This window comes from Elephantulus edwardii, unplaced genomic scaffold, assembly GCF_000299155.1.
Source record: "Elephantulus edwardii isolate Elephantulus edwardi_28Jun2011 unplaced genomic scaffold, EleEdw1.0 scaffold00084, whole genome shotgun sequence".
NCBI classification, from domain to species: domain Eukaryota; kingdom Metazoa; phylum Chordata; class Mammalia; order Macroscelidea; family Macroscelididae; genus Elephantulus; species Elephantulus edwardii.
In genome coordinates, this window is record NW_006399834.1 from 9,878,356 (window position 1) to 9,900,799 (window position 22,444).

General features: G+C 34.9%; 1 protein-coding gene across 1 annotated transcript in view; it reads left to right on the forward strand.

Annotated features, from left to right (window-relative positions):
- G2E3 (G2/M-phase specific E3 ubiquitin protein ligase) overlaps positions 1-22,444 on the forward strand; it is a 41,246-nt gene that overhangs the window by 14,940 nt on the left and 3,862 nt on the right. The window contains exons 2-11 of the mRNA XM_006889966.1: positions 1,279-1,380; positions 1,600-1,724; positions 3,838-4,003; positions 4,407-4,513; positions 5,951-6,067; positions 8,965-9,089; positions 9,197-9,329; positions 11,386-11,693; positions 16,212-16,393; positions 19,235-19,407. Coding sequence (XP_006890028.1) covers positions 1,282-1,380; positions 1,600-1,724; positions 3,838-4,003; positions 4,407-4,513; positions 5,951-6,067; positions 8,965-9,089; positions 9,197-9,329; positions 11,386-11,693; positions 16,212-16,393; positions 19,235-19,407 — 1,535 coding nt within the window. The 5' untranslated portion in view covers positions 1,279-1,281. The remainder of the gene's footprint in view (positions 1-1,278; positions 1,381-1,599; positions 1,725-3,837; positions 4,004-4,406; positions 4,514-5,950; positions 6,068-8,964; positions 9,090-9,196; positions 9,330-11,385; positions 11,694-16,211; positions 16,394-19,234; positions 19,408-22,444) is intronic.

The window sequence follows — 22,444 nt, forward strand, 5'->3', positions numbered from 1 at the left end:
GGAAAGGGCTTTATCTGAGAAGTAGAAATTCTAGCGGCAATGATGCCATTTTATTTTATCTATTACAAATCCAATACTTCCTGGGCTATTTTAGAGCAGAAAGTGGTTTGCAAAGCAGGAAAGTAATCATGCTTGGAGGAGCTGTTTCAGAAATTTAATGGTAGGCTGATAAAGGGCTGCTGCTGAGAATTAAATTTCCACAGCAATAAACATGGAAAACTAGGCCTTAATATTACATTCATTAAAAAGGGGGAACAATTAAATACCTTGTTAAAATGTTAGTGTACCACAAGTGTGAACACATAGGTTGCTCAGTATGTAAAACTATGTAATATGCTTACTATTTGCATAAAATATAATGCTTGCTTTTTATTTTAGCTCATGCCCCCTTAATGTATTGAAATGGTAAAAGTATAAATTAGATTAAAGCAAATGAAATCTTTATGCTATAAGTACATTTCAGTAGATTTCTCTGTTAATACATCTTTTAAATAGTGTATCCGAGTAGATTCATTTAGCCTAATAGTTTACATTCATGGTATTCTATCATTACATTTTTAACACTCTGTATTTACTACTTTTGTGTTTATTTGTTTGTTTGTTTATTACATTTTATTTTGTCACATGGGTGAGGGATTTGATAGATAGTGGGGACATACTCAGCCCTTCTGGGGAGCCACTTTCCTAATGGCTGCTAAGACATTGCTGAGTTCTTCTTGCTTCCTTTTGGTGAAATGTGTGTCTCTGCTCTTTTCTTGATGAACTTGAGGGCCTGCTTGCCCTTGATGATCTTGAGCAGCTCCATGGCGCGATGCCCCAGGGTGCAGTCACATACCTCCCCGATCATGTCCAGCCCAAACTTGGTGTGCTTGGCAGATGCCCAGCGGTGGTGGCTGTGCTTCTGATTGCTCAATTCTTGGTTACTTGTGGCCCTTGTTGAGGATCATGGCCATGTGGAGGCACATGGCTGCTGTACCTCTATATGTACCTCAGCCACTCCTCTTTTCTAAATTTAATTGCAGATACCCATCCTATCTACCTTTCTTTTCCCTCAGCTTCCTTCCTTTGTCTTTTACTTCCAGGCATACTTTCAGAAATGAGTTTGGTTGTGTGAAATATGAATGTGTAGTATTTTCTGAATCAAAGATTATGTGTATCCATTTACATTGATTGTATAAAATAGCTATTATAGATAAGAGGTGATTGACATTTTTATTTGTTTTATATTTTAGTATTATAGGTATGTATTATTATTACACAGCTATTCTATTTTCACAGTTGATGTCCAGTGGAATTTGGCAAAGAGGTAAAGAAGAAGAAGGAGTGTATGGTTTTCTAATAGAAGATATCAGGAAGGAAGTGAATAGAGCTTCTAAACTGGTAAGAAAAGTTTACCAAACTGAATATTGCAAATACAGTCAATATTTGGAAAATCTTTTCTATCAGATTTCCTCTAAAAATATATCTTTGATTTTATATTTCATTTGTATGAGAACTTAACTGACTCTGAATATCACACATAACAATACTGACTTTCACTTCCTTCCTTATTCTTACTCACCTTATCTCATTTTACCTCTTATTTTCATTTTTTCCTAGAAATGCTGTGTTTGCAAGAAAAATAGGGCTTCAATTGGATGTGTTGCACCTCGATGTAAACGAAGTTATCATTTTCCATGTGGACTTCAGAGAGAATGTATTTTCCAATTTACTGGCAGTTTTGAGTGAGTAATTATTGAATATGAAAAATTAATGTTGTGAAGGAGCATTGGGAAATGGATATAACAGTGATCTAATTTTCTTGTGAAATTTCTTTTTTATTCATGTACAATATATGTATACTTTTAGGTAGTTTTCATTGATTATAATAGGAGTTGAATCTTTGTTAATATTCTTTATTTTATGTAGTTATTTCAGGATCTGTGTAATTTTGTAAAGTGTCACATCTGGAATGAGCCTTATAATTAATATTCACATTCAGCATTATGCTCTAGGATATAAAACACTATTAATTTATCTGTTTGCAGTAAAGATTCATAACCTTAATATAACAATATTTCTGTCATTCTTTAGAATTAATAGCATACTTTTCTTTCATTTGGCCCATTGATTGTCACCTGAATAAATTCAAGGCATATAAACTTAGATCAGTCTTAAAATAATAAGCATCATTCCTTTGAGTGCCCTGATTACTTTTTTCCAGAGTCCAACTTTTCAAGATTTCTGAATTTTGGCATTTATTATTAGAGTTTTTTTCCTTTTCTTGTCCTGACACAAAGATAAATTTGTTAAGAGTGTATAGGGATGGCCGAGTCTGACTACTTTTAACTCTACAAAGGAACAATATCCACAATACAAGACTAACTCCTAGAAGGTGTCATGTGGTCTCCCCTGTTCCTCCACTACTGCTGCTAATTCTGACACCAATATTACTGCTTATCTGGTTCCAGAATTTGTTGCAGTTACCACACAGACTGCACAGAACCATACTCATGGTTATGGAGTTTATTGAAGAAGTTACAGGCGATAATTCAATTGACTTCAAGATTTAGTGCCTCAGTCCATACAGCTTCTCAAGTGTGATTGTAGCTCCTTCAGCCACACATCTTGGGTCAGTGTTGCAAAGTTCCGTTAGTCCTGCTGGTTGTGATGTGTTCCGTTAGTCCTCCAGTAAGCCTGGGTGAACGTTTCTGCCTCTGGCTCTGTGAGGCAGCAGCCCCAAGTCAGCTCTGTTGCCTGCCAGTCTCTGGTACTCTGCTGAGGCTGTTACTCATTTTGTGCAGATCCTGGTCTGGCTCACACCAGAATCTCTTGCTCAAACTATATGTGCTTCTTCCTCTTCCTTGTGAATGTGAGATTCCTTATTTCTACTACTGAATCTGCTCAATTTAATGGCAAGACTAGCCAATACCCTTGTGGATAGACTAACACACCCTGTTTGTGATTTACTGCCCATCAATTTATCAAAGTTAATCAGTGGCTAGAAAAGCCATTTTGAACAGTAAATCCTTGACACCACAGAATTGGTGTCATGTAATTAAAGTGCATTTTGGGAAATATAAAGAGAAATAGATTTAGTGATTTGGAAAAATGAAGATGTTTTATTATATGATTAAAATAGTTTTTAAAATTGGTATTTTTAAATGATGATTCCCATCTTTAATTTTATACACTGTTGAATACAATAGTATACGTACTCAGTTGCTAATGATAATTGCACAAAATTCTAAACATAATACGGTTGTTGTTCTGTGTCATCAAGTAGGAACCTGGCTCTTCAATGAGTTCTCAGAAACTGTAAATTTCCCAGGAGTAGATTGTTCATCTTCCACTGAGTAGCTAGGGGGTTAGTACCACCTGTCATTGGGTTGGTAGCTTAATCCTCTAGGCCACCATAACTTTCCTAACAGTCTGCTTGTTATTGTGTAACATTCCATTGAGGTGGAACCAACTCAGAGTTGACCCTTAGACTGTTTTTCAAAGGCACTAAATTGCATGGGAGAAAATTGCCCATCTTTCTTCTATGGAGCACCTGGTGTATTCAAACTGCCTACCTTTGGATTGGCAGTGCTACTCCTTACCATTGAGTCACTATAGCCCCCTAATTTGCTGCTATTTAGAAGATTTAAGTTCACATTTTTAAGATCTAACATTTTTTGCATCCTTGATCCTAAATTGTGAACCTGATTTATTAGCAACAAGGCACCAGACTACTATAGACTTATTAATGAGATGGAAAAGAGGGAATTTTTCTCTTCAATATATGAATTTCAGTTGTTCAGCCTACTTGTGCTTGTTCTAATTTGTAGACATGTTTTTAAATCACTGCATTTTCAGATCATTTTGTTGGGACCATCGACCTGTTCAAATAATTCCACCTAATAGTTATAGAGATTCCTTGCCATGTACTATTTGTTTGGAATTCATTGAGCCTATTCCAACTTATAATATATTACGAAGTCCTTGTTGTAAGAATGCCTGGTTTCACAGAGACTGTTTACAGGTAAGATATAATTTTTTTATGGAATTAAAATTTTAATTGCTTTCTGCATTTTATTAATATTATTAAAATTAATATTGCTAATGGATTCAACAAGCAGAAACACATACTGCATGTGGATTAGCATTGCAGCTCCCTACAGACTAGGACACCAAAGCTCCCTCATAAATTTACTTTCCTAAAATATATATTGAACAATTCAAAATGTTACAGGGTTTGCTTTGTTTTTTCCATTAGGAGAAAAGTTCTCCAAATTTTAGCCATTTTAAAAAACAAAGTTCGAGTATTCCTGATACAAGAAATGTTTCTATTTAATATGTTAAGTGAGTAATAGCATGTGGGTTTTGTTTTTAGTTACTTAATCTATAACCTGATAATTTTGACTACGGACTGTTTTCCACTGTAGGCTCAAGCAATAAACGCAGGAATGTTTTTCTTTCGGTGCACAGTATGCAACAATAGTGATATATTTCAAGAGGAGATGCTAAGAATGGGAATTTATATTCCTGAAAAGTAAGTTAACTTTCCCCCATCTGCTTTGTTAACAGAGAAAACAGTCACTAATGTTTGATTAAGTAATCATGAACAGAACCATTTCAAAAGATGACATTTAAAGATTTCCTGAGTCCCTAGACTACTAATTCTTGTATAAGAACTAGTTCTTGCTTGTTTTTTAATGGTTGTAAGCTTACTCTTTTAGGAATTGACTTATAGTCTCTTAATAAATAGCAGTGCATAATTTTACACATTAATAATATTGTTGTTGTTGTATGCCGTCGAGTTGCTTGCAACTCATAGCGACCCTAGGTACAACAGCCCTAAACCCTGCTCTATCCTGTGCCAGTCGCACTGCCTCTGACATGCCCATCCCGATTATCCCAGTCACTGAATCAATCCACCTCATAGAGGGACTTCCCCTCCTGTGTCTCCCCTCCACCCTCTCAAGACTGATGTCCCTCTCCAAGGACTGGTCTCTCCTTACAACATGTCCAAAGTATGTCAAACGAAGCCCCAGAATCCTTGCCTCCAAGGAGCAGCCTGGTTTAACCCTCTCCAGGATGAATCTGTTTGTTTTCCTAGCAGTCCATGGAACCCTCAATACTCTTCTCCAGCACCACAGCTCAAAAGCATCAGTTCTCCTTCTATCCTCCTTAGTCATTGTCCAACTCTCTGATGCATAACAAGTGATTGCAAAGACCATAGCCTGTATCAGAGGCACCTTAGTCTCCAGAGTGACACCATTGCTCTTCAGTACCCTGGAGAGCTCCCTTACACCAGACTTTCCCATCGCAATATGTTTATTGATTTCCTGGCTGCTGGTGCCAAGAGTGTTGACTGTGGAGCCGAGCAAACTGAAGCTGTGAACAATCTCAATCTTCGCCATCCATCCTGATGCTGCTGCCAATTAGTCCAGTGGTGAGAATCTTTGTCTTCTTGACACTGAGCCTCAATCCATACTGAAAGCTGCAGTCCTTGACCCTCTGCAGCAAGCATTTCTGGTCCTCTTCAGTTTCAGCAAATAGGGTTGTATCATCTGCATAATGCAGATTGTTACTAGATCTTCACACATTAATAAAAGACTTTGAAATAGGTTGTAAAATTTTATAATTAAGATAAATGTGTGAGAAGAATTTCCTTAATACCAAAAAATGAGGATCAGGGAATAATGGTACTAAAAAGGAAAAGAAAACAATGGAAATAAATATTAGAGAACATTTAAATTTTATACAGATATGAAACTTTTTATTAAACATTTAAAGATTTACTGAGAATTAACTGTAAGACAGAATTACACTAAGATTTAGATGTTAAAGGGAATGAGTGATCCTAAAAAGAATAAATTTTATACTTGTTTTTAATTATGAAAGGCTTTTACTTTAGATTCATTATATATCATTGTGTGTAATATTTTTTATCAAAGTATGTTTCAGTGTTTTGATTCATTTACAGAGATGCATCTTGGGAATTAGAAGAAAATGCTTATCAAGAGCTTTTGCAGCATTATGAGCGTTGTGATGTCCGACGATGTCGTTGCAAAGAAGGACGAGAATATAGTGCACCTGATAGGTATTTCTAGCAGTTAAATATTGCTTAATTACCCTTCAAAAAAACAAGCCAGTTACAATCAAATTAATTTAACTCATGGTAACACCATGTGGATTAGAGTAAAATTGCTCTGTAGGGCTTTCAGTGGCCTTCCCCCGCTCCAAGTAGATTATCAGGCCTTTTAAGACAACTCAGGGTGAATGCAAACCCTCCAATAGGACATTGAGAGTTGTGGTTCACATGGGTGGATCATCTGTGATGTTGCAAGCTGAGGCTTTCAACTCTTTTTTTTTTTTAGAACAGAGAGGGAGAAAGAATTTTACTTTTTTAAAAAATTATTCAACAATGTCTGTATTTTGTTTTTATAATTTCAAGTGAGTTTAGTAAACTGATGACTGGAATGGCTCCTGAAAGGGTGCTGACTGGACAATCTTAATGGAATGATGGGTGTCACAAATTGTTATGAGCTTGACGACTAAGCTCAAAGGCTAGCAATCTGAGTCCATGAGAGGTACCTAGAAAGAAGCTACTTCTGCATAATCAGTCATCAAAAATCTTATGCAGCCCAGTTTAATCAAACATATATAGGGGTTTAGGAGTCAAAGTCTATTGAACGGTAAATTATTTTGTTAAGAATGATCCCCTTACCTTGTAAGCCTATTGCTAATGAGTCTATTCTGAATCATATCAACCCCATAGGAAAGAGTGGCTCTGTGCTTTAGGATTTCCATGGCTATAGTCTTTATAGGAGCACATTGTTAAAATTTTTCTCTAGCAGAACAGCTGATGAGTTTTAACCCTTTACCATTTGATTAGCATCCAGTCTTTATGTGCTATACCACCAGGGCTCCTCTAGTCTGGAGTAGAAAAATACCCCTAAACACATAAAGAAGGAACCAGCTCATAGCTGACCCACTAGTGAGTTTGTAAAGCCTATAAACTGCATGAGAGAAGATTGCCCATCTTCCTCTGTCAGAGCTGTTGGTGGATTTGAACCACCAGCAAGCTGCAGCCTTTGGTTTAGCAGCACAACTGTGACATGAAGCCACCAATATTTCAAGGACTTTGCTGAAGTTCAGGCTTGATAATTTTTGTAAATGTGCTTTATAAATAATAGATCACGTTGTTGCTATTGTTATTTACTGTCAAGTCAGGATCGGCCCATAGCTAACCTAACTGGTTATTTTCAGAGGTAGTAAATCTCATGGAAGGAGATGCCCATCGTTCTCTTTCTGAGCAGCTGGTAGACTCAAATCATGTGTCTTTGGGTTGGTACCACAACTCTTTATCACTAAGCCACCCCAACTCCCTAATAAATCACCTTAGAATTTGAAAATCTGTATTTTCATTAATACTTATATTTTTATGTTCATTTTAGGCAGTTCTTAATTAACTTAAATCACTGGTCAGCCGACTAAGAGCTACAAAAATTCCCTTTCTGGAAACTATTAAAATTTGATGTCCATGACTTTTCTTCTTCTACATGGATTTCTGGTGTCTGAATATTTCTTTTGTATCCTTTGTATTAATCATTCACTCACTAATTGCCATAGAGTAGGAACCAACCTATAGTTGACCCTCCAGTGAGTTTCAAGTTTGTGAATTGCATGTGAGGAGATAGTCTATCTTTATCCTAAAAAAATACCTGGTGAATTCGAACCAACAGAGAGGTATCACTTTTGGGTAAGCAACACAGCTCCCTGCAGCCTATGCCACCAGAGCTCCTACCATATTAACAGGCAATTTCAGTAAGTGGCAGTATGACTTACTGAGTAAGAATGAGGATTTGAAGCAAAATAAACTGCCAATTTCAGTAGTTGGAAATGTGACTTACTGAGTATGAAAGGGGATTTGAAGCAAAATAAACTGATTTGGAAGCTTCTCTATAAGACAGTGAATTTGGCCTGGTAAGATACTTACCTCTCTGTTTATAGAATGACAACTACTGAGGTTAGCTGTCATATTACTCTTTGTTATCATTGGACAAAATTTTCTGAAGATAAGGTTGACACACATACACACACACACACACACACACACACACTGAGCATACATACGTAGCATCATATATCTACTATAGAGGGAAGGGAGGTGTGCCTATACTTGTTATAGGAGGCATCTAGTTACCTTTCTCCCTATCTACATATCTACAAACTCAAAAAAAAGATACTCATTCATATACATGCACACACAGGGGAACTACATGGAAAGGGCTGTACGGTACACCACAGCCCATGTCCATACTCAAATAGATGATGTCAGTATGAACGTTCATGCACAGTACATTGGGAAATATGGAAATAGAGATCAGAAGAGAAATACATATAAGAGCCAGATAGTAACTCTGGATCCCAGTAAGCTACTCAATACCTTAGTTGTCTAAGCAAGCTTATTTTAGGAAATATATCTTACCATTATTGGGAATAGTTTAGATAAAATAATCTATTTACTAAAAGCTTTTCCCATAGTGGATATACTGACATTCTCAACATTCTGTAATCATGTTGTTGATATGTGCTATTGAGTCAAAGCCATAGCTGACCCTCCAGTGGGCTTTCAGAGGCTGTAAATTGTGTAGGAGATTGCCAATCTTTCTCCTTTAGAGCAGCTGGTGGATTCAAACCACCTGCCTTTGAGTTGGCAGGGCAACTTTTTATCATTAGGCCACCAGAGCACCCCCTGTGAGAATAGTCATCTAGAATTACAAAGATCTTTTTCTCTCCCTTAATCATTTAGTTCTATTACTCTTGATGTTTATTTTTGTGTTTATACATTATACAAAATTAATATTGCTATGAAGTTTAGACTTTTAGGGAAAAGTATTAAAGTAAAAGAGTTGGTTATGTGTATGTGTGTGTTAATGTGTGGGGTCTGTGTTGGTACTGGGATTGAAAACGCACTTTTTTCTTTTTCTTCAGCAAATGGGAAATAAAGCGCTGTCAGTGTTGTGGTTCTAGTGGAACCCATTTAGCCTGTTCTTCACTACGATCATGGGAACAACACTGGGAGTGTTTGGAATGTAGAAGTATTATCTATAATTCAGGTAATATTTTGTAATTTTGAGTAGTGATTCATTTTGAATACATACTATTTTTTAAATTTCTACCTGTATTTCCACTAGACTGATAATATTGGGGTTTAAATCTACAGGAGAGTTCCAGAAAGCCAAAAAACATGCTCTACCCAAATCAAATAGCATGGGCATAAGTGATTGTTTATTGGAAGAGTCATCACCCAAACTTTTGAAACAATCTCCAGGAGCCCAAAGAAAAGAGCTCCTGTGGTATGTATTTGAATAACATTGAGAAAATAATAAAGCAAAATTACTTATTACTTGATCATATAATAGTATAGTTTTATTCAAATTTTAGAACCCAGTAATTTGATCATGAAATCAGTGCAACCAACACTGCAAAAAGGAAATGAAATAACTTATGTTAGAGTGCAGTAACATAAGACTATATATTAAATATGCACATATAAATATGGAATATGTGTTATTTTATTGGGTTCTGTACTGAATATAAAGTAGATTTTATTAATGTAAACTATTTTCAAGACAATTTGCAAAACATAGATTTGAAAAACTGCATTTAAATTCTTTTTGACACAGAGTAAGACCGAAAATGAAAATATAAGGCATGTATGTCACTTTGCCTAAATGTCAGTTCTGTTTTTCCTTTAAGTTTTAAAATATTTATAAATACTACTATTTTAATTTCTACTTATTTACTGCATAAGATGGCAAATTATGTAATGTTTGGCATAATTTATTATTTAATGTCTAAGTGTCACTTTAATTATAGGTATTTATTCAGATAAAGTAAAATTTTTAAATACATGTGACTTTGGCAAAAGTTTTAGGAATCGTGTTTTACCCAATAGCAAAAAGGGAAAAAGTAATATTAGTGGTTGAAGCATGGATAACTGTTTCTTATTAAAATGATAACAAGTTATTGTGAAAATACTTGACAACTATATTTCCAGACAGATATAGAATATTAAGAACTGTATTAAAAAGTGGAAAAATTACTTAAAGTGCTATTTATGTTAATTCATGAAAACGAAATGTTCATGTTTTTAAAAAATAATTGTAGATTTTCAAAGTGTTAGATCAGGAAAATTTGGACTCTCTTGCTCCTATTTTAACAGTCCATTGTGTTCTGGAAGAGTAGCCTTGGAGTTCTTCCTGATTCAAGCCACCAGGAAGGAATCTCTTCTAGAAGAAAGTGTATTTCTGAAAGATTATTGTATTTTCAAAGCACTTTCTTTTTCTTCAGGGTTCATGAATTTAGAGATCATGGGAAGAAAGAAAAGGCAAAATCTAGCTCACCAGGGGAAATTGTATGCCTTGGGATGGGATAAATCTATACTTGATACAGAAAAACTTTGTTCAAAACAAGATTATTATCAGCATGGTAATTCCAATTATAGATGGAGAAACTAAGGTAGAGAATAATTGAGCTCCTCCATAGAATTACCTAGCTGTCTTATTAAAACTCAGTGGTTCTCATTCTATAAATCTACAAATGAGGCTAAAGAATTTGTGTCACTAAAAAGTTAATAGGTGATACTGCTGCTACTGCTGTTAGTTTGGAGATAAGTGTGAGACTTACTGATCTAGACATAAAACTGTTCTTTATAATAAAGTATCTTTTATTCTAAGAATTGTAGATTCTTCTTTAATATTGACTGTGTTCCTCATTAACTTTGTAAGTGAAAATAAATTGTGATCTCTCAACATCATAATTCATATTTATAATATGTAGAGATTACATTTGATTTGTGAAAGATGTTGTGGATAAGATCCCTTCGAGATTCTGACTCTTAAACCTGAATCTACTGAATTGATAAAATTTGAGATAGCAACATTTTCATAAGTGATTTATGACAATAATCAGAAATCAAGTCCTGTTGCCAAGTTGATTCTAACTCATAATAACACTTAGAGGTCAGAGTAGAACAGCCTGGCCAAGACTGTAATCTTTATGAAAGTAGATTACCACATCTTTCTCCAGTGGAATGGTTGCTGGGTTTGAATTGCTGACCTTTTAATTAGTGCCAAGTATTTAACCATGTGTGCTACCAGGACTCTATATGACATTTGATAATTATAATTTGGAATGGAAAACTGGAACTGGAGAGAAGAAATGAAGAATTTAAAACTACAGGTATCACCTATTTTTTTTTAGTTCCAGTGGCAGCAATTGATTGTTCTGTTTTTTGGGTGGGAGTTAGGGAAGAACTTCCTTTTAATTTTTTTTTCTTTTCTGTGTACTACTGTTTTACATAAAGTACTTTAGAGTACTTACCTATATGTTTAAATTCATGTTTTATAGGCAAGGCACCAAATTTAGAAGAGACATTTCAACTATTTTAATAGAGTTAGGCTTTCAAATTAAAAAGCAACCTAAAAAATTCTATATCAACAAGGCCAATGTATGGAATAGTGCCTTAGATGGATTCAAAAATAAGAACTTTAATCCTTCCTCTACAATTGAAGTAGTATATGTAAATGAGAATGATAATTTTGGAAGAGAGCATCCTGGATCAAAGCAAGAATTCCTAAGTCTCTTAATGCAACATCTTGAGAACTCATCATTGTTTGAAGGGTCCTTGTCAAAGAACTTATCTCTTAACACTCAAGGTAACTATTTCATTTATTATTGTACTTACTGAACATAACATTTGTAAAGAAAAAAAACTGGTTAGAATGGATATTCAATAACTCTAGTCTAAACATACCATTATTAATAAAATACTGATAGTTACAGAAAATGGGAGAAAATAATTTTGTAATAAAGTAACATATATGATAAAACATTTAATAATATCTATAATTTGTACAGTATCTTTCTTAAAATGTTTCTATAATGATGTATAACTTTATTTAAATATACTTCATATTCACTCTCTAGTTTTATTTTAATAGAGTGGTTAAATGGGTTGGTTAATTATTTGACTTCTGAATTGTTCTTATAATTGAAATTTGCAGATGACTACTTGTTCCTTCACAACATAGAATTCTCCTAACAATATGTTCTAGTTACATCCATGACAAATACTGAAATAGAGTTCTGTAAACTGTTTTTTCAACACAATTATATACTGATAAGGATGTAATTTCATAAGAGATCTCAAACTCATTGCAATTGTAGGATCCTTTTCTGGCAGTTATGGTACCACCTTTGTTGAAGTAGAAAATCCAAAATAGTGTAAAAAAATTTTCATTCTATTTGGATTTCCTTCTTTGAATCCCTAGATTTTATCACTATTACATGAAATATCACCCAAATACTTGAGGACATTTCCAGGATTATTTTTATAGTAAACACAGCCTGCATAGCATAATTCTAAACTCCATTTAGAAATCTCTTCTACTAATGATGTTAACTCAAGGCAGCTGTGATACAGTGTAAACTGCATGAATTTAAGTTAAACACTCAAATCTGGGTTTGTACACATCCATATCTATACAGTTTCTGTCCTTAATTAAGGACTTTTCTGGATCTCAGTTTCTTCATCTGTAATATATAGCACTTAATGTTTTCTAATAGTTATTGTTGTAGAGATATTTTTTTAAAAGGCAAGTATTAGTTGTTTTTAATTATTAGGAAAAATAAAATTTAAACATCATTTGGACCTTGTTGTTGTTATGTGCCATCGAGTCGTTTGCGACTCATAGCGACCCTATGTACAAGAGCTCTAAATGCTGTTCTATCCTCTGCCAACCTGGCCATCTCAAACGCACTTATTCCCACCGCTCCAGTCACAGAATCAATCCATCTCACCAAAGGTCTTCCTCTCCTTCGCCGCCCCTCCACTCTGCCAAACATGATGTCCCTCTCCAAGGACCAGTCCCTCCTTGCAACATGCCCAAAATATGTCAGACGAAGTTTCAGAATCCTTGACTCCAGGGAACACTCTGGCTTCACCCTCTCCAGGACAAATCTGTTTGTTCTCCTAGCAGTCCATGGTATATTCAACACTCTTCTCCAGCACCACAGCTTAAAGACATCAATCCTCTTTCTATCAACCCTATTCACTGTCCAACTCTCTGATGCATAGCACATAATTGCGAAGACTATAGCCCGGATCAGGTGCACCTAAGTCTCCAGTCTGACATTGCTGCTCGTCAGTACTCTTGAGAGGTCCCTCACAGCTGACTTTCCCAATGCAATTCGTCTCCTGAATTCCTGGCTGCAGTTACCAAGAGTGTTGACTGTGGAGCCAAGTAAATTAAAACTGTTAAATATCTCAATCTCTTCACCATCCATGCTGATGCTGCCAATTGGCCCAGTGGTTAGAATCTTTGTCTTCTTGACATTTCGCTTCAGTCCATATAGGAGGCTGTAGTCCTTGATCTTCTGCAGCAAGCGCCTCGGGTCCTCCTCAGTTTCAGCAAGCAGGGTTGTGTCATCTGCATAACGCAGATTGTTGATGATTCTTCCACCAATCGTGATGCCACATAAAAATTTTAAAGTAACAATTTTTAAAATGTTTAAGGTTTTGATAGTGTGCTAAGATAATCTGTACTTTTCTGGAAAATAATTAGCAATATATATCAACAATCTTAAAAATATTCATATATTCTACCCACTGAAACCATATTTAAGAATGTTCCCTAATCTATCATGATAGTCAAATATAATATATACAAAATTTATTTTATTATTATGTGTCATCATATTGGAAAAAACTCATAGCTGTCCTTCCAAGAGGTTTTCAAGGCAATAAATTGCACAGGAGGAGATTGCCCATCTTTCTGACAGAACAGCTGGTGGATTTGAACCATGTGCCTTAGATGGGCAGGGAATCTCCTTATCACTAGGCCTCTAGGTTTTCAGAGACAGTACATCACACTGGAGGAGATTGCCTATCGTTTTCCTTGAGAACAAGTCATGGATTTAAACTGTGTGCTTTTGGATTAACAGCATAATGCTTTACCACTAGGCCCAGAGCTCACTCCTTCTGTGTAATATATTATAATCAAAATTTGTTTGCAGATTCTTATTTTGATTGCTAATCTATCTCCTGCAAAATAGCTGTTGGATTTGAGCTACATGACTTGAACTATTGCCTTTGGACTGACAACCAGATCTCCCTGTTATGTAATATGTTACAATCAGTATCTAATATAATATATAGATTGTAATATACTACAGAGCAGGGAGCTCTGGTGCCCCAGTAATAAGATGCTGCGCTGCCAACCCAAGGCATGTGATTCATATCCACTAGCTGTTTTCACAGGGTAAAAATGGGCAGTCTTCTCCCATGTGATTTACAACCTCTGCAAAAAATCCCTAGAGAGTCAGCTGTGAGTCAGGTATATACTTGTCTGTATATAACAGCATATTACATAGCTCAAAATATTACTCAGCCAGGATAGTGAATAATTATCAATTTAAATATTTGTGAAAATGTAAGGAAAAAAGAATTAGGAAAAAGCTGAAATAAAATGACAACATGTAAATGCTTGGATATGGTGATTTAGTGGTAAGGAATTCTGCTGCCAGAATCAAGCGATGCAGTTTGCATCCACCAGCTACTGCACTGGAGAAAGATCAGCACTCTCCTTCCTGTGCTATTTACTGCCTCTGAAAATGCGCTGAAACTTAGCTGGAGGGTCAGCTAAAGATCAGTTCTGGCTCGACAGGACACAATAACAACAACAAAGTGTGTGTAATGATTGTTAAAGTGGTTGTATTATGTTGTTGTTGTTGTTGTTATGTGCCGTCGAGTCGCCTGCGACTCATAGTGACCCTATGTACAATAGCCCTAAAATCACACCGTCTCTGACACTCCCATCCCAATTATCCCAGTCACTGAATCAATCCACCTCATAGAGGGCCTTCCTCTCCTGCGCTGTCCCTCCACCCTCCCAAGCATGATGTCCTTCTCCAAGGACCGGTCTCTCCTCACAACATGTCCAAAGTATGTTAGACGGAGCCTCAGAATCCTTGCCTCCAAGGACCCACCCTGTTTAACCCTTTCCAGGACAAATCTGTTTGTTTTCCTAGCAGTCCATTGGTATATTATAGATGATATTTTTAAGGTTTTCTGTATTTACATTTTTCTAAGGTAGAATATTATTTTATATTTAAGAAAAATATGTATAATATGTGACTACATAGCTCTGGTAGCCTAGTGCCAAGAAGCTGTGCTGCAGTCCTGAAGGCACACAGGTTTGAGGCCACCAGCTGCTCCACGGGAGAAGGATGAGCAGTCTCCTCCTGTGAGAGTAACTGCCTCTGAAAACCCTCTGGAATGTCAACTATGAGTTGGTTCCAACTCCACAGTACACAGCAACAACATGGATATAAATATACTAAAGTGTGTATAAAGATTATTAAGGTGGTAATATTATAGATGATGTTTTAAAGGTCATTTGTATTAACAGGTTTTCTAAGATATTTAGGAAAAAATACCTTTTTTTTTTTTTTTTAATATATGTTACAACAGATTGTATTTTGTATAAGGAGCCCTGATAGCATGGCTCTAATTGGACTGCAAACTTAAAGGTCAGTGGTTCAAATTCACCAGCTGCTCTGCAGGAGAAAGATGAGACAATCACCTTTGGTAAAGATTTGTTTATTGTTGGTGGTGGTATGTGCCGTCAATTTGCCTACAACTCCTAATAATCATATATACAATAGCTCGGAAGCCTGCCCTATCCTGGGCCAATATACTGACTCCAACACACCTATCCCCATTACCCCAGTTACTGTGACACTCCATCTTATCCAGATCGTCTTTTCTTCCACTATCTCTCGACCCTCCCAAGCATGATATCCTTCTCCAAGAACTGGTCTCTCCTGGCCACATGCCCAAATTATGTGAGACAAGAGTTTTAAATCCTTGCCTCCAAGGAGAAACTTGGTTTTACCCTCTCCAAGACAGACCTGTTCTCTTGGTGGTTTATGCTATGTTCAGTCCTCTTAAAGATGATGAAGATTTACAGTCCCAGCAAAAGAGCATTGCCATGAGTCAGAATCAACATCACAACAGAGGAATATATTTTATACATGGTAATCACTTTTGATAATTGTTACTTTGCACTTTTCTAAGCTTTTAAATATATTTTGTTTTCATTTATGTGTATTCATTAAAAGTTATTAATTTGTTATAATAAATGTTCTACATATATTTCCATTTGTATTTGCAGCTCTGAAAGACAATCTTTACTATGAAGCTGGCAAAATGCTTGCCATTTCCTTGGTTCATGGTGGTCCTTCACCTGGTTTCTTTTCTAAAACCTTATTTAACTGTCTTGCTTATGGGCCAGAGAATACCCAACCAATTTTAGATGATGTTTCCGATTTTGATGTGGCACAAATTATAATCAGGGTAAGAAATATACTTATTTATTTGTAATAAAATGTACATCACATTCTAGAAAGAGTTGCTGATAAAATGACTAATCTGCATTAGGATAAATTGCCAACGTATATTATTTCTATTTACTAACAAAATTTAAAACCAGTTAAGAAATGGATATAAAAGATGATGAAGATCAACGTGCTTGGTTTAACATTGATGAAATAATTTGGCCAGTGTTTTCTTACTTACTTCTGTGTTTAAAAGGCTGAATAACTATCTCCAGAACTAGATGGATTTGTTGACTATGAGAGAGACAACATAGGCCATATTTCATTATTGTTTGCTAGAGAAATGAAACAACACTACAGGCAGTGAAAAAGAATTACAGACAGATGGATCAGAAAAGAAAGGATTTGGCTCACCAGTTACTACTTAAATTATTACGTTTGTAAGGTGTGATCAGTGGTTGGGAGAGAAAGGCATGGCTCAGTTTCCTCCATATGGAAACAAATGTGAGGACTCAGTATTAACACTTGAAAATAATTACTAGTAAATGTAACCAGTTATAAGAGAGCTTGTATTATATGCTGTGGGTGTAAATTCATTTAATCATACTCTATGCGATGAGCATTTTATATAACTCTTACCGATTTGGAAACTGAAAGTTAACAAGATTCATTAAAAAAACTTAAAACTCATTGCCATCGAGTCAGAACTAATTCCTAGGTGACCGTCCAATGAATTTTCCTACATTGTAGCTGGTGAATTTGAACCATCAGAGAGGTACCACCTTTGGATCAGTAACTGCTTACCCACTAGGCCACCAAATTAATGTGCTCAAATTCACACGCCTATCATGGTTTAATGACTAAAGTCTGGATTTTCATGTTGTTGTTGTATAGTAATGAGTCAGCACTGGTGCATAGCTTACCCTCTGTTGGGTTTTTAGAGCAGTTAAACTCATTGAAGGAGATTGCCCATCCTTCTTCAGAGTAGGTCGTGGACTTGTGAATTGCATGTACCTTCTGAATTGCAACACCGCATCTTGACACTAGGCCACCAGAGCAAGCTATACTTTTTATATCCATAAAAGAACTGATTCTTTCCAGCAAATTATACCTAATGTGTTTAAAACAGAACTAATTCTTCACATATACACACACACAAAATACCACGACCACCTCCCCAATGGCAAATCATCTTGGAGACAGTAATTTTCAACTTCTTAAAAGTTCATCTTTCAGTTATGTATCCCTCTATGAATGGCTTAATCTTTCTACTTTTCCTTCTATTTATGGTTTGCCTTACATTACTCTAATATTCTTTATTTAGTGGGATTCTTAACAGCAGTACAACTCTGACATTACTATTTTCCTTTTTTCAAGAATACTCAGTGTCTTTTCATTGCAGAATTCAGACTTTTTATTTGGCATCAAAGACAAGTCCATCTCCTAGTTTATCTACTCTGTTCTCTCTATCTATCCCTGCCTTCATGAAAATGCATTTTAAAGGAAAACAAGAGTGGTTTGTTGTTTTGGTTTTTTTTTTTTTTAATACAATAGAGTAAAAGAGATGGTAAACAATGACTGGTCAGCATATTATTTAGGATTATAAGATTATTCTTTTATAACAAAGACCAATGCTTGCTTACTTATGAGTTAGTAAATAATGGCCTGCAGAATAATTCTAGCCTTTTTCTGAGTAGTCATACTCTTAGGATATGTCTGTAGGTCTGATGATATAGTCCTTACATTGCATTGCTAACCCAAAAGATGTGCTGTGGAGATTCAGATCCACCACAAGGGAAGACAGACAGACAAACTCCTCCTGTACAATTTAAAGAGAAAGAGAGGATTATGTTCACTACAGTGGTAGGGCTAGATAGTTGAAATAAACCATATATCCCTATAATGTAAAATCACTATCTGGCCCTGTACAGAAATGGTTCCTGTTTTAAAAGTATATCATAAGGTCAGCTAGGGAATTAGATTCCTATCATTGTGTAATCATTTAGGACTTTGTCCTCATCCCTTACTGAATCTAGCTGTTGACTTTTAGTGAAAATGGAATATGAAGTTATTATTTTAAAGAGTGTAATGAGGAAAAATCTCTGATATTTCAGTAGAGATCTGAAATGATAAGGGAGTCATGTAAACATCTAGGAAAAGAGCATTTTATTTTTTATTATTTTATTATTATTTTGTGTGTGTGTGTCATCAAATCGGATCTGACTGGCACAGGAGGAGATTGCCCCTCCTTCTCCAGCAGAGCATCTAGTGGATTCGAACTGCGTGCCTCTGGGATTGCAGTGCAGCTTCTTGCCACTAGGCCATCAGAACTCCCTGGAAAAGAGTATTTTAGAATGAAGAAATAAGTACTTTCCATTCAAATGGGCTATTAACTAGCTTTTGTTTTTATCTTTCTCTCTGTTCTTTTGTTTATGATCTAACGGATGAGAAAATTTCTTTTATATTCAAGTATCACTTTGTTATTTAAGTATTTGTTTGCTAAAATTCTACCCATCTTTTAAGTCTCAGCTTATATTCTTTGTGAAATAGCCTCTATAGTGCTATTTGACTTCATTGTATTGATTATATTCTTTTATATAATCTCTTTTGTTAAAGTAGAATATATACATTACACTATAGGTTTTTTGAAGGCATATATATGCAGTAGTATTTTAGATGTATGCAATATTTATTGAACTGAATTTTCACATATTATTCTAGAAAAAAAAATATTTCTTGCTGTACTTTCCATTCCACTCTGATTTACTCTAGAATGGACTATAAAGTAATGCATCATTTAAGATGTAATTATTTCTCACTAGTCATAAGTAAAGTAGCTATATTTTCCTTTTCTTTATAGATAAAAACTGCCAGTAATATGACTGATTTAAACTCAGCAGTAAATGAATGCTATAACTACCTAGAGCTTATTGGTTGTCTACAACTTATAACAACATTAAATGATAAATATAATTTGGTAAATAACATACTTTTCTACCATGTCATTAAGAGAGTCCAAGCACCCTTTGAAAGGTAAGTTGTTTACACGTGAGTTTCTCAAATTACATGCTTAAGGTGGTTAGTTGTCTTTTAATATGTACTATCTTGTAGTACATGTAAATGTTCGAGGAAAAATGTAAATACTATTTTAAAACCAATGTTTTAAATTCTTATGCATTATATTTCCCTTACTATGCAGAATTGTATAAAGCTGGGAAAGTAATGTTTTTTAGCTTTGGTTTCTTTTTTTCAGTTTATAAGTATTTTCTAAATAAAAGTGTTTGTTTAAAAATTCTTACCTCATGAGCTAACTCTTTGTTTTCATCTCCACTTTATACCTATTTATTGAGTTCTTTATTGTTAGGTTGTTAAGTAGCAAACAACTACTTTTATAAACAAGGTAGGGGTGGTTAATGGGAACTGTAAAAATGTATGAAAGCAGACTGTATTAAAGTTATCTAGAATAAATCTTAGTTTTGTTCTAATTTTAGCAATTTGTTTTATTAAAATTTTATATTATTTTTAAATTGCATGTCTCTCTGTTTCCAAAATAAAATCTATAATATGTATTGAAAGCATTAAGCTGTGTGAAAAAAAAATATTTCCAAGAAATATGAATCTTCTTTTCTATCTTCTATCCCTAATGAAATAACTTTTGCATTTATTATAGGGTTTGTTTCATTAAATAAACGGAAAATAGTGCTCACTTTATAATTTTTTCTTTTTACTTGACATTACATCTGAAAGTTCATTCCATAGTATTAAATATTCCTTTTTAGAGAGGTACAGAACCCTATTACTTGATATAGCATTGTTTATTCAACCAGTTTTCTGTAATGGACATCTGAGATATTTCCCTGGAAGCTTCTAAATGATATATAGGAATATCATAATAAACTGAAATAAGCTTATGATTTAAGCTTTTATGAAGTAGATAAAGATGAAGAAATATAAGTTGCAAGGGATACAATTTTCAGTGTATTGTAACTTAAAAGCGACATGATTATATAACTTATAACTGTGTCTATATGTCTCCTACTATAAAATATAACTAAGTTTCTTTTGGTTGGAATTACCATTATAATTTATCATCAGTATATGAAACAATCCAAACATAAATTTTGATATATTAAAGTTTTATTTAAAATAGTTTTATTTAAAATCTCAGTGAGAAGTACAGAGTTCCTTTACTACCTACAGATGCAATTTTTTTATTGCAAAGAAAGAAAACTTATTATTTGTTCCTGTTTTGTGTTTAAAGATATGAGTAGTCTATAAGTCAGGGAGACCTTTGTTACAGGAATGTATGAATTAAAACCAGAATTAGAAATAGGAATTAGATAGATTATGATGAAGAAAGCAAGAGTAAAGCCACTAAAGAACAATCTCTATGTCATGGATTAAATTGTTTCGGCCTAAAATATGTGTCACCTTGGTTAGTCGGTGATTCTCCATGGTTTTACTGCTATTTAGTGAGTATTTGACAGATACATAATAATGTAATCATTTCTCATGATGTGATCTGCCATTCATCTGTACAAAGATTATGGTAGAATGTAACACCTTTACTTAGATTCTGGCCCTGATTTGATAGAAGAAAATTATCACTGGAGAGTGTGGCTTCTATCGCCTTTTTTCTTAAAATAGATAAAAAGAGAATAGCCAGCAGAGGGACAGTTTGTACTTTGAACTGAGTGTCTCTGTGGCCAGAAACACCTAAACCCTTGGGACAACTGATGCCAAGATGCATGAAGATCTCCAAGAAACACTAAGCACCCACGCTAAAAAGAGACAAGAACTTTTTGCCAAAGGCAATACATAGCCAGGACCTGGAATTTGTACTTTCAACTTACTTCAAATATGGTGGCTGACTTCACAGGGCTTGTGTTGCTTAACTAATGGTTTAGCATATCAAATCTAGCTGTCCTCTGGAAAAAGAGCTCCTCCTATGCAATTTATAGCCTCTAAAAACCCATTGGTTCTGACTCTGCAGTGAGACGGAGAAGGTGTGTTTTCAAACTGAGGGAATAAATTGCTGTTTCTTAAAGTCATCCACCTGTGGTATTTCTGTTATGGCAAAGTAGGTCATCCTCTGTGTGAACACATTTAAAAAAAAAATCAACTATATAGAAAAATAATAATCTTTTAAAATAACTATTTGTGTTTGTTAGATGCCAGAAATAAAAAGGACACAAAAAGCCAAAGGGCTTCGTCATGTAAAATCAAAACCCTTAGCTTTTCTCATGCTTGTGTTTGGATTCATGTATGGACTGCAATCCAAACCAAAAAATCTAACAAATATATTGGTTTTAAACTGAAAACATTAGTAGAGTACCAGGCATAAAAACAAATACATAGCTGCTCTATAGCAAAATTTCCTTAACTTGAGACTTAACAGGAATGCTAAATATCCTGACTGAAAATAAGTTCCTCTAAAAATGACAAAGCACAAGAGCGCTAACTAAGAAAGCAAGAACTGAGAAGAATAAATCATCAAGACTTTAAATAATAGAATAAGCAGAATGAACCAGGAAAGCAAAACATAAAATGTGACTTTAATAAAATTGTAATTCTAAATTGAAAAATTATCATGGACATTGGTTTCAGCAGGTTTTCAGATGCTATAAATTGAATGGGAGGAAATTGCTCATGTTTCTCTCACAGAGCAGCTGTTAGATTTGAACAACCTTGTCTTCAGTTTGACAGAACAACTCCGAACCCACTACTCTATGAAAGTTAGGAAATAGAGGCAATGAATGAAGGGAACTCTGCTACTGCATTCTGTGTGTATCCCAGTTTCAAATCCTTCCATCAGCTGTGGGAGAAAGATGGGCTGTCTCTTGTTGATATAATGTATAGCCTTGAAAACACAGTGGAGGTCTATGGGTCAAAATGACTCTATATTGTGAGTTGAGTTGAGACAGTGAATATAGACAGACTGCAGTAGGTAGTCAAGAAAAGCAAACAGGTAAAATATTTCTTTTTCTTATTCAAAGATGAGAGAAATAAATAAGCATGTGTAGGTGCTATTGCGAAAGTTGACAAAGGGAATTTATTAATCACTGCACTT